Source organism: Olea europaea, chromosome 16 (genome assembly GCF_002742605.1).
Source record: "Olea europaea var. sylvestris chromosome 16, O_europaea_v1, whole genome shotgun sequence".
NCBI classification, from domain to species: domain Eukaryota; kingdom Viridiplantae; phylum Streptophyta; class Magnoliopsida; order Lamiales; family Oleaceae; genus Olea; species Olea europaea.
The window spans coordinates 20,640,576-20,654,014 of record NC_036252.1 but is presented as its reverse complement, the minus strand read 5'-3'; the positions used below and the strand labels follow the sequence as shown (position 1 = coordinate 20,654,014).

Sequence of the window (13,439 nt, the reverse complement as noted above, 5' to 3'; positions counted from 1 at the left end):
TATATATATATATATATATATATATATATATATATATATATATATATATATCAAAGGTGCTTTCAAACAAGTCAATGGCGTCGGGCAGTTGTATATCTTCTATCATTTAAAAGGGGCTTTAATTATAGTCCTATATTTTCCAGCTACTCATTATTTATAGCACAAAACAGCTGTCATCTTCAATATTTTCCGTTGTTTGTGCAATTGATTAAGGGAAGTCGTAATGAAATGATCATGTTGCCTTGAGTACTTTAAGATTGCGATTTTGTTTTTTAGTTTTAAGTCACGTGAAAATCGTGTGCAACTTTATCATTCAAGTGGACATTTTTGTTACGTGAAGACCTAGATTATATATTTAAATAAGTCGATGATCCAGAACTTGAACATTGAAAAGTAGTAATCACATTGCCTGCAAATGTTGGAAACCACACTAGGCTATTCATAAATTATAATTACTTGTTTTATGGACGGTGAGAAAAGTTGTCAACTTTTGAAATATAAAAATATAAACACTGGAGGAGCACTTTTACTTGAATGCATTCACAATCTCGCAAAGATGCAAGCGCATTTCCAGGATATTTTATATTTTATAATTTGAAGAGTATTTATAAATTTAAAGAGAAAAAATTTTAAGTACTCCAACATATTCTTTATATATAACACTTAATTTTACTATTCTAAAAAAATATTTATTAATTTTTTTTATCTTTTATTTTCACGAGCTTCCCTTCAAATTATTATATTATTTTTCTTCATTGAAAATTGAAGTATGTTGAATGCATTCATATAGGGAGAGTGGTTTAACTGTCTAAATTTGGAGAGTAAAACTCACTCTTTATTTTAATATATTAACATAAAATTTAGGATTAACGCTTTAAAATATAGGATATCTTATATTTAAACTTTGAGTCTTTAGGATATGTTATTATAAATCCACAACAATAGCTAAGCTAGGTGATTTAGATGTGAAAGTAATTGGGATGGACGAGTGGTATCACGATAGTTAGTACTATTGGGAATCTACTTAAACGTGCACAGCGAGAATTAAAATAAATTTCGATTCCCACCAAGAGTCTCTCTGTGTTTAAGTAGAAATTGTGATAAAAGTCATACATTTAAAAATCCTGCAAACATTTTGCCATTCTTTTCGTTCCAGCAACTTCGATCTGTCACCCACAGCTGTCCAATTGTCCAGCTTCCAATGGTGATCCACACAGAGAACAAGATTGTAAGATTAGGATTTTCTTCTTGTGCTAGCAAGAATAATGAATTCTTTATAAAATTGTAAACCCTAATCAGTTATTTATATAAGCTCAAATGGGCTTGACTTGACCCAATCAAATATTTAATTAATCCATTTAATTAAATTCAGTCCGTAAATTAATTAATCCAATTAATTTACTCGGACCTACAAATAACAACCCAATTAATTAATTTATCCAACGATTGTTAGATTAATTAATTGATAAATTACAATCTTCCAATTCTCTTTTGTGTGCGACTCATTAGGTTCCCGAGCACGATGCCTAACAACGTGAGATATTATTTTGATCTAACCAAAATTGATAAATTGAAACACCCTTTTAATTTATCATCAGTTCACACTCGCCGTCCCAGATTGACATCTAGTAATGTGTCAGGGCAATACATGTGACGAGAAATGTCACGTGGTATGACAAAATCAAACTCGTTCGTTTACTGTGAAACTATAATCCCTTCATCAATATGATCTTATCAATTATGAGATATGGAAGAATATCAATCTCGATTATTGATCATATCTTTCACTCCACTATTAAGTCAATATAAGTCGGAAACTCATTTTCGACTTATGAATACACCTTAACCAAAAATTTCATTGTCGACTTAATTGAATGAAATGCAGATCATAATCTCTTACTATCTAAGAGTGACGAATCCTCTATTGGTCATTCACAATCTTCATACGATTCTTGACATACCCAAACGATGTCGTATTAGTGGCCCTTGACAGAACAACATCCAATACCGTCAAACCATGACTGTCCTCATATAAGGTACAATGACGACCTCAAGTCAAAGGACCAGTCCCACTACCGAACGTCGACGAGTCCCCAATATTTTATTCTATAACAAAATATCCTCGTATTCATTTAAGTGTCAGCGCACTTTAACCTGTGAGATCAGCTACTTACTTCACAAGTAAGAAATGTCACACGTGATGGTCTATCCGTAATAACGATATCCGTATCTCGTTATTACTTACGACCACGGATTATTTAAGATTCAATCATATGTAATTTGTATATCACAATCACAACTCCTTGTGATTAACAAATTATCAAGTTTTGAATCTACAGACTCTATTTAATTTAATTGAATATCAATTAAATAGATCTGTCATACAATGCATTAATTATATAATAAAAGTATTTATGTCCAATGTTGATTAGATCTAGGGCATAACACTTACAAACTCCCACTTGCATTAGATCCAATAACTTATGTATCTAATGTCATAAGAGTCTATATGACGATCATATTTATACTACGACAACTGTTTGTCAATGGATCTATAATTAATTGTGGAAATTCGTTCATTTCTTCACGTCATTTCTATGTATTATCTCCCTGATGAGATTATACCGTCTCAATACATGTTTGGATCATTAATAAGACCTTAGTTCCTTCGATTGCGTGATGGCTCTATTGTTATCACAATACAATGGTATGTGATCAACAATATTAGAAACTATCCCATGTTCATTAATGAATATCTTGATCCACATTGCAACTCCTTGTTGCTTCTAAAGCAATCATATATTAGGTTTCTGCTAATGAACCAGCAGTTGTTTCACGTTTGGAACCTTTCCAACATACGGCTTAAGAGTAAATCAGTTTCTTCACATAACATCTTCTCAAGATTTTATCTATGTAGACTGGGATAAGTTAAGCAATCTTCCAGATCTATCTCTATAGATCAAGTTGCTTCTCCCATACATGAATAAATCATTTAACAACCATTATTTCAATGATTGAAGAATAGAGATGTCATTTTCTACAATACTATAAATGCGACAATGCTCCCACTATCTTTTTGTAAGCACACAATTCACCTTCATATTTGATAAGATCAAACATTTTGATTTTTCTATCAAATCGAAGATTTCAGCTCCAAGAGGCTTGCTTTAACCCATAGTCCACATGCAACTATTGCAACCAAAATCCGAATGGACCTCAGCATGGTTACAGGCGAAAGGTTTCATCAAGGTCAACACATTGTCTTTGTTAGTTACCGTTTGCCACTAGCCTTGCTTTGTATGCATGGATATTTCCATCCTTGTCAACATTTTATTGTAAACCATTTACAACCTATGGGTTTTATCCCATCATGAGGGTCGACCAAGGTCCAACCTTGTTCACATACGTCGAGTTCATCTCGAATTTCGTGGTCTCTTGCTGTCTCTTTTAAGTCAACATTTGACTTTATTTTTGTGCAATTAGTAGGTTCATCATACTGGATGAGTAATGCCTGATTAGTAATTATGGATTCACACCTTCTTGAAGGTTGAATGATCCTATTAGATTCACACAGAGCTGACATGTTCTCAAGAGTTTCTATTTTCTGATCAAGAATATGTTCCACATCAGATATAGGATCAAACTCGAATTCATTTACTTTGTTTAACTATATCTGTGGACTTTTGAACTCTTTCAAGTTCTATTTTGTTCCCACTGTCCTCTTCTAGAGTAAATATTTTCTCTTAGAAGATGATATATCGTGATACGAAAACTTTCTTCTCAATGGGATAATAGAATTGATATCCAAATATTTGTTTTGAATATCCCACAAATATGTATTCATCGAATATATATACTCAAATTTATCCTATTCAATGCGCTTCAAATAAGCTTTACAGTCCCAAACTTTCATATGAGATAAGTTAGGACTGTTGCCTTTCCATAGCTTGTACAGAATTCTGTTAACCAACTTAGATGATACATGATTTAGTGTGTAGCACACTGCAATCAGTGTATAACTCTAAAATGATTTTGGGAGATTTGCATGGCTCATTTTTAATTGAACTATATCTAATATTTTACGATTCCTCCGTTCAGATACACCACAATGTTGCAGTGTATGTGGAGGAATTCACTGCAAGAGAATCTCATTCTCTCTTAGATAATCAAAATTTTATCTTTAAAATATTACCATCTCGTTTGAATCTTGATGCGAGAATATCTTTACCTATTTGTTTCTCTACTCCAGTTTGAATCCCTTGAATCTTTCAAGAGTTTCAAGTTTAAATTTTATCAAGTATACATGATCACTGATGAAATAAGAGAAACATTAATTGACATCAATTAACATAAGTCCATATGCATCAGTATGCATTAGACCAATAATTATGCAGACCTTTCTCCCTTTCAAGTAAAGGAATAATTGATCATTGTGCCAGACATGCATAATTCGTACTTGTCAAAATCAATTGATCCCAAGCATACATCTCTATATAACCTTGGAATTGCATTTCATCTATATGACAAAGTCTGATGATGCTAGATTTAGGTAATAATTAGATTATCACTTTTATCTCTCTTAAATACTCATTATAAAATGCTTAATATTAAAGAATATAAACATCTTTTTTAATTTATCATAACCATTAGGATTTTTATCAAGATAAATAAGAACAACAATTGTCCTGAACATTAAAATAGTTCATGTCTAAACATGAAATTTATTTTAAAGTTCCAGCTATGGTGGGTACAAAGCGACATTTCTCTAATTCCAATACTAAGCTAAAAGGCAATAGCAAGAAGTATGCTCCTACAAGCAATGCAGCAACATTTGCTCATCTTCAACGTGTAGGTCAATTTCTCCCTTTTGCAATGGTCTACTTCAATTTAATTTCTCCATATTTGTATAAATATGATATCTACATCTGATATCAAATACCTAAGAAACTCGTGAAGTAGACGTAAGCCATGCAATATTTCTTCCAATGACCTTTCATTCTATAATGAAACCAAAGGTCATTAGATTTAGTATTGTCCTTTGCTTTGACGGTCTTCGCCATATTGAACGCTTTCACAAAGCTCATTTAGACTTCCTCTTAATATCCTTAGAGGAATCAGTGGCTTGCCCACTCATAACTTTGATATTGAGCATAACAGTCTTAAGCATGTTAAGCAATTCAATAATTGTGCATTCGAGCTTATTCACGTTAAATTCATAATTAGTTGTGAATATCTTTCTCTAACAGATATTGCAGAATCAACTCACTACTTATTTCATGGTTTATGATTGAACTGAATAGAGACATTTCTCAATGTCAATCACCTTCAGTGTCTAAACATCGACTGAAGAATACTATGTCATTTTGCACCGGTATAATTGCTTGTAAATCTTATATCCTTCCACACATGATTATCATCATACAACTCTTCGTAATGAAGAATTATGTGTTAATATCTATACTTTTAAGTTGATTTTGTAACTGTTGCAAGTATCACATGTGTACAGTACTATCATCATCACTGTGTTTATTACAGTAGCCACCTCATCCTTAATCGAGTCATTAGCAGGTGTCTCTGAAAATGACTACTCAAGGACGTAACCAATTTTCTCATGCCTGAAAATAATTCTCAAGTTGCGGTGCTAATCGAAAAATTTAATTTGGTTGTTGGCATCTAGTATGCCATTTAAAACATATGGTTACTCAAGATTTAATATAAATGTAAATGACGAAAAGAAAAGAATAATATATTAAAATGCATCAATTAATTTAATATGGACTTTTATTAAATTAATTATACTCCCACTGTTTAACTAAAATTTATGACCCTCTCACATAAATTTATAAAGTCCATACTTGACACCCAGTGGGCTGGGATCCCATCTGTTATATTAAGATCTTGAGTGTATTCAACAAGCTTTAATAAAATATTTGGGTATATACTATTATCAATTGTATCTCCATACAACTCCCAGATCATTAAGTAGACAACTCTCTGTCTTCACACGTCTTATATGTTAGCTTAATATGCCTTTAAAATTTATCGCATTGAGTGTTTCCAATAAAAGATAAATTTTAGTTATGTCAAACCCGTCATTCAAAAATATCAAATACTTCATAGTGTCAAACATATCCCTAATAGACCAGCCTTGAGTGTACTCAACAAGTTGAGACGATTTGGGACTCTAGTTTTTCACTATATGATGGAAATCGATTATATATGTGACTTAATATTTTATTGAGGGGTTTTGCATTCAAATGTCTCATTGTAACATTCATATATATTTTATTATACATCTACCATGTAAATAAACATATATATAATGTAATGTAATAATGTGGACGACTATGAACTTTTACTATCTAATCTTCCCGAACCATAAGGAAGATTAGTTGGTCAATTCCTAGGGATATTGCATTGTATCAATGCACTATCTTCATAGTTTCCTCCGCTTTTTATTTCTTCAATTAGTCCAGCTGCAACATATATCATATACTAGTTAGCACATAGGTCTAAATGAAATTGGACTCGCAGGTCCAAAATAAATAAGAGCTCGCATGCCCTTAATAGTAACAATAACAACGAGCTCGCAGGCCCAAAATAATTAAGAGCTCATAGACTCATAAAACAACAAGAATAAAACTAATCATTCACCACATCCACATGGTCGGGTCCATAATCGTCCACTAATAGTACATTCATCACATAACTGTATGCCTATATAATATCTAATATTATATGCAAATACATTTCAAGTTTCTAGCAATTAAGATCGTCTAAACTCTTTTAGACTAATAGATCGAAATAATAAAATAATTAATTAATCATATTAATCAATTAATTTAATTAGCGGGCATATTTAATTAAAATTAAATTTTAATTAAATATCGAATTAGAATCCAACTCTAATTCCACAATTATAGGGCGAGATTATTTAATTAAAATTTAATTTTAATTAAACATTAAATTAGAGTCCAACTCTAATTTCAAAACTTAAGGCAGTTGAATTTAATTAAATCAAATTTTACTTAAATGTCAAATTAGAATCCAATTCTAATTTCAAGGAAAAATTTTAGGGCAAGACAATTTAACTAAAATCAAATTTTAATTAAATATCAAATTAGAATTCAATTTTAATTTCTAGAATATATTCTGGTGAATAATTAATTAAAATCAAATTTTAATTTAGTATTAAATTAGAGTTCAACTCTAATCTAAATTGAATTAATATTTTAATCTAGGATAACACTCCTAAATAAAATAAATTCAATTTAGGGTCAAAATTTAATATTTAAGTTAAAATCATATTTTAACGAAAATATAAAAGGTCGTCAATTTTAGATAAAATTTTAATTTGGGTCAAAATTGATAATATAGGTCAAAACCCATTTAAAAACCATTTTAATACTTAAATTCAAAACACCCTTTCAAAAATTACAATTTTGACCTAAGTTTCAAATTAATGGTAGGGCCCCTTAATTTTTGAGGCGAAAGCCGTCGCCGTCCGCGCTGTTGTAGTAGTAGTCGCGTGTTGCTGCAATAACAAGCAGCAGCAGCGCGGTTGCTTTCTCTTCTAGCGGCGTGCTCACCACTGTAAGAAGCGGCGAGCATGCCGTTGCAGGTCGCCAGTCACCCACCGCCGACAACCATGTCTGATCATTTTCCTTTTTTTTTTTTTTTTGAAATCAAATTTCAAAAATATAAAATGAAATTTCCTTTTAATTGCCAGAAACATGAAAAATGGATAACAATCAACTTTTGATTACAAAAAATTATTAAACAATTTCTAACAAACACAAAGTAGGCTCTGATACCACTGTTGGGAATCTACTTAAACTTGCGCACCGAAAATTAAAACAAATTTCGATTCTCACCAAGGATTTCTATGTGTTTAGGTAGAAATTGTGATAAAAGTCATACCTTTAAAAATCCTGCAAACCTTTTACCATTCTTTCCGTTCCAGCAACCTCGATATGTCATCCACAGCTGTGCAATTGTCCAGCCTCCAACGATGATCCACACAGAGAACAAGATTACAGGATTAATATTTTCTTCTTGTGCTAGCAAGAATAATGAAGTCTCTATAAAATTGTAAACCCTAATCAGTTATTTATATAAGTCCAAACGGGTTTGGCTTGACCGGTGCAATATTTAATTAATCTATTTAATTAAATCCGGTCCGTAAATTAATTAATCCAATTAATTGATTCGGGCCTACAAATAATCAACCCAATTAATTAATTTATTCAACGATTGTTAAATTAATTAATTGACAGATTACAATATTTCAATTCTCTTTTGTGTGCGACCCATCAAATTCTCAATCACGATACCTAACGACATGAATTATTATTTTGATCTAATTAAAATTGATAAATTAAAATACCCTTTTAATTTATCACCAGTTCACACTCGCCGTCCCAAATTGACATCGAGCAATGTGTCAGGGCAATACATGTGACCAAAAATGTCACGTGGTATGACAAAATCAAACTCGTTCATTTACCGTGAAACTATAATCCCTTCGTCAATATGATCCGATCAATTATGAGATATGGAAGTGTGTCAATTTCGATTATTGATCATATCTTTCACTCCACTATTAAGTCAATATAAGTCGAACGTTGGAGATTAACCACTGATATCAGATAGTTATCCATGTAGAATCTCTCGGTGGGTTTCCAATGTTTTGTTCTATAACAAAATATCAACGTATTCATTTAAGTGTCACCACACTTTAGTTTGTGAGAACAGATACTTACTTCACAAGTAAGAAATGCTACACGTGATGGTCTATCCGTAATAACGATCTCCGTATCTCGTTATTACTTACGACCACAAACGATTTAAGATTCAATCATATATAATTTGAATCTCACAATCACAATTTCTTGTGATTAACAAATTATCAAGATTTGAATATGAGGACTTTATTTAATTTAATTGAATATTAATTAAATAGATTTGCCATACAATACATTAATTTTATAATAAAAGTATATATGTCCAAGGTTGATTGAATTTAGGGTATAACACTTACAAAACACTACATATGTATGTTAATAAGATTCCAACTAATGAACGTAAAATGTGAATTATGCATTTACAAATCATTAGCCCTGTCTTATTTTGGTAAAAGTACGAGTCCCCTTGCTTTTGCTATTCGTGGAGAGACGATAATAATGGTACTTAATTGCTCTCCATTTTATAATGACCGGCCCACCCTGAAATGAAAAAGGCAATTTGGTAGAAAACATCGACCCTAGAACATGTTTAGAATCATGGGAATTGTGATATATACTCTTATTCTGGTGGGGGTGGGCCTGCACAGGTAGGGCAAGTGAAATATTAATAATCACATCTCAAACCATTTTCAAATTATTATTATTATTATTTTTTTTTTTGGGGATTTTAATTTATTCTCATTTGAAAGTAAATTATCAATCCTTTATATACTTTGATAGCACGTCACGCGTGCACGACTGTGACATTTTAGTAGATTCCTTGAATGGAGTATGCCAAAGACTCAGGTGACAAAGAAATGGAAAGTTGAAAATAATAATAATAATAATAATAATAATAATAATAATAATAATAATAATAATAATAATAATAATAAATTGAAATTAGTACTAGTTCAAAACATAGAATGGAGATTGCATGTACAATTTTTTGTGTTTGTAAGTTTGGGCAAATGTCACATCAATTCTTAACTTTTTGTTGTGATATGGAACAATTTTTAAACAAAAAATTAGTAATTATTATAGTGAGTAATCAGATAAGTTTTAGAATCTTAATCCTCATATTTCTTTTTACTGGCAATATGGTTATATTGAGTGTTTCTATCATATACAAATAGCTGGTAATAATGATCTTCTTCTTACTTTATGTCATGTTAACACATGAACTATTTTTGCATACAAAAGAATACTATTTTCACCAAAAAAAAAATAATACTAAAAAAATCTTCTTTTAATTGAAAAAATCGAGGTAATACCAGAGCAAAAACTAAATTTCTCTCATCTTACCTAAAATCACACATTTACCCCCATATAGCTTCACCCTTTTAAACTTTGTGCAACATGTACAAGCATGTGCAACCCTATATGCCCTACTCCTAATTGCATGTGGTACACCAGCACTCAATAAACCGACATAAAAGTTGTGTTAAATCAACTATCTTGGTTTGTAAATAGATCAAGACGATGATCGGCCAATCGTAAGGAATATACAGTTTTCTTGTACTCGCCCCAAGTAAAAAATCGATAGAGAGCTTTATTTTGCAGAGAGACCATTTCTGGCACGGGAGATATGCTTGCATCTAGGGGTGGAGCTGCAAAATACATCATCGACATTCTTGGTTTAATTGCATTTGCAACTACCCTATGTCTCACGCTTTCAAATCTTGCGTTTGTCAAAGCCTACATTTGACAATCAAATTAAAATTCATGTCAACAAGAAGAAACTAACAACAAATTGCATTTATCAAAGGATAGAAAGTGGTATTGACCTGAAAGGCATCGCCTACAAACACACAAAATTGATTGGAGTCTGGACGAACAGGGATCCACAAACCATCTCGTGAACAAATTTGAAGGCCACCAACATCGTTGGATCTCAAAATTGTCAATACTTGAGGGTCGGAATGTTCTCCGAACCCAATACGAGTTTTTGAATGCTCAAACAATTTGGGGGCTGGGTTCCAATCCTCCATGGAATCAATGTTGACTGAAGGATAGTGATTAATTCTGAAGCATGAATCACTATTTACATCTCTAATGAGTTGACTAAAAATAGATTTGTCTTCCACAGATATCCCTTCAGCCACTAAATCAAGAATCTCACATGTCAGGTTCCTAGTCGCTTGTATGTAATCATTTACAGCACTACTGCAAATATAATACAAACAAGAATCATAAGAACAAAATCATAACCCTTTTTGACATCTTTTTACTATGTTTTGGTTACCCCAAATTTAGTATCAACACATTTTTGAACAAATTGTCGCACTCTCCAAAAACTTTTCTTTTTCCATTGTGGAAGTTATCTATTAGTCCCTTGACTTTTGTCATTTTTGGCACACTTTGACACTTGGGTTCCTCGTCATATTAAATAATAATAAATTTATTGGTGCACTTCAATGGTCGTTAAAAAGAGTACTAGACTCCGAAAACAAGAAATTTACCATGATAAAAATGGGTAAAATTTGTATCTTTAAACACATCATCCTGAACTAAAACACAAACAGTGAATCCGAAGAGAAAATGGGAAAGACTCGATCAAAGTTCATCCATATATTTCAACATCATTGAAAACGACTTATCTTTTACTTTGGGTTGTGATGATATATGTTGTCCAGCAAGAAAAAGGTAAGATATGAACCAAATTGCAAAGAAACAGAGAGTCCCTTTCTTGTGTCACTATAGTTGAATTTAATTATATCAGAAAAATATATTTTGCCTAAGGCAGAATGTTGACGTGGACACCTAAAAATTCTTATTAAATCAAAGAAAATTTTAACAGTGAGAGGGACCTCAAACTTTGCCCTTTTCACCATGTTGCAATGGTCAACAAGAAGATCACTTCTCCCAAAGTTGTTGAAAATTCAATCATCTATGCCTAAGAGACAGTTGTTTGGATAAATTCAATTCCAACTGGGCACCAGTCATTTTCTTGACTTTTTTTTTTTAACCTCGGTTTAATTAAAAAGTTAATAAATATAATATAAAGTCAATAATTAATTTTTGTTACCCATTTTATGAATATTACAATTTTTATCTTTTTTTCAATTATTCATATTATCAAAAATTATGACCATAATTTTAAGGTTAGCACGTGTAACATTTGACCATAATTTTCATACATTCACCCTCTCTGTATGTCTATGACAAGTTGATAACATTGAAAAAAAAGTTTTCAACGTTAACCGACGTGTAAATCTCACCCAAATTATCTTGCCTTTTTAAGAATAAGTACGGCATCATCAAAACTAAAAAATCTAAGGACCTAAAATTTATATATTATATTCTCTATCTGTTAAATGTGGTATGCTAAACACGAAGATTATAAAATAAGCATTTTCACTATTATCTTTTCAGTAAGAAACCAAGTCTAAGATAGGATAACCTTTCACCAGTTAACAAGCAAAAGCATATACATTTTAATATACAAGTTGAAGTTGAAAAGAGTGTTTTGACAAATGTTAACAAAGAATCTATTATCAACAAAACAGTGCATGGTTGTTTGACAAAAGTCGATTAAATACAAGGTTGAAAAATTAATAAAAATTATGGGTTCCATTAAATTAATAATTATTGACTTTGACCACAATTTTTTAACAGTTTTTTAGGCTTTCCCAACAAGGGCTAAATATTTTTATTTTGTAATTTAGTAAAAAAAGAAAGAAAGAAAAATAAAAAACTTCAAATATTTTCATTTTCTTAAAATATTACTATGTGGTTACATATTCAACCCCTAATCTATGATGACCTAAACAGTTGTCATTCAATTTGCCATTTTTTTTTCTTTTCTTTTCGTAGATGTGCAATGTATACACACAAAATATTTCATTTGATAGAAATCATAGGTACCTGAAGTTTTGAGGATTTGTGGAGATGGAGATAGATCTTTGGCAAATGGATTGAGGATTAGCTTCAAGAAGAATATATTCAAGCTCACCCTTGTCGCCATTGAATCCAATATTTTTGCAGCCATAACCAAAAGGACTAGGCGGTCCAGCCAGTTGCTTTTCAAATGCAGGTTTTGAGAAGAATTGCCGACCTTCATTTTCAACTCTAGAAATTATTTCTTTAGGAACTCCATGATTTATTACCTGGAAGAAACCGAATTCTTCGCAAGCTTTTACTATTACTTCAGAAAGTTTAGACCTTTCGAGACTGAGATCTATAACTGGAATTCCAAGGGCTCGAGTTATTTTGCTTCGGAGTGGAGTTGGTGAAGGCACAACCATTTTGTTTATAATACAATAAATATGAGAAGAAGGAACTTGAGAAAGAAGGGGTGGAGAAATTGAATGAGTTTGAGCTCTTAGGAACTTGGAAGGGGAGATCATCGTCGAGTTTGCGCGGTTAAATAGAGAGAGAGAGAGGGCCACAACCTTTGACCTTTTGAATAAAGATGGTATACTAGTACTAAATAAAAAATTCAAGAAAAAAGATATATATACTTGCTCTGAATTCTATTAATAGCAATATTCAGGAACACAAGCGTTATGTTTCAAGAGAATCGTTGTACATTTCCACAAAAAGAGTTTCAGTACAAAAATACTCAGGCCGCTTGCATCAACAAACATAGCTCTTGTATTTTTAGTGATGATAGGAACTAGGAACTTGGATGGTGGTGGAGTTGCTTTAGAAGATGTTGGTATCTAGCAAAGATTATATTAGATATTTAAGTTCGAGATTAACGACTAGAAGAGA

The 13,439-nt window shown here is 31.6% G+C and overlaps 1 protein-coding gene across 1 annotated transcript; it reads right to left on the bottom strand.

Annotated features, from left to right (window-relative positions):
* Positions 1–9,957: 9,957 nt before the first annotated feature.
* LOC111412459 (gibberellin 2-beta-dioxygenase 2-like) lies at positions 9,958–13,103 on the bottom strand. The gene is made up of 3 exons (XM_023043391.1): positions 12,591–13,103; positions 10,511–10,889; positions 9,958–10,421 (listed from the first exon to the last, which is right to left on the bottom strand). Exons 1-3 carry the CDS (start codon positions 13,070–13,072, stop codon positions 10,173–10,175), a joined length of 1,110 nt encoding a protein of 369 aa, XP_022899159.1. The 5' UTR covers positions 13,073–13,103; the 3' UTR covers positions 9,958–10,172.
* Between the last annotated feature and the right edge of the window lie 336 nt (positions 13,104–13,439).

Coding starts and splice junctions, on each gene's coding strand:
- LOC111412459 (XM_023043391.1), bottom strand. CDS start 13,072: ATGATCTCCCCTTCCAAGTTCCTAAGAGCTCAAACTCATTCAATTTCT. Junction 10,890..12,590: donor ACAAATCCTCAAAACTTCAG/GTACCTATGATT, acceptor TTATATTTGCAG/TAGTGCTGTAAATGATTACA. Junction 10,422..10,510: donor TTGTAGGCGATGCCTTTCAG/GTCAATACCACT, acceptor TGTCAAATGTAG/GCTTTGACAAACGCAAGATT.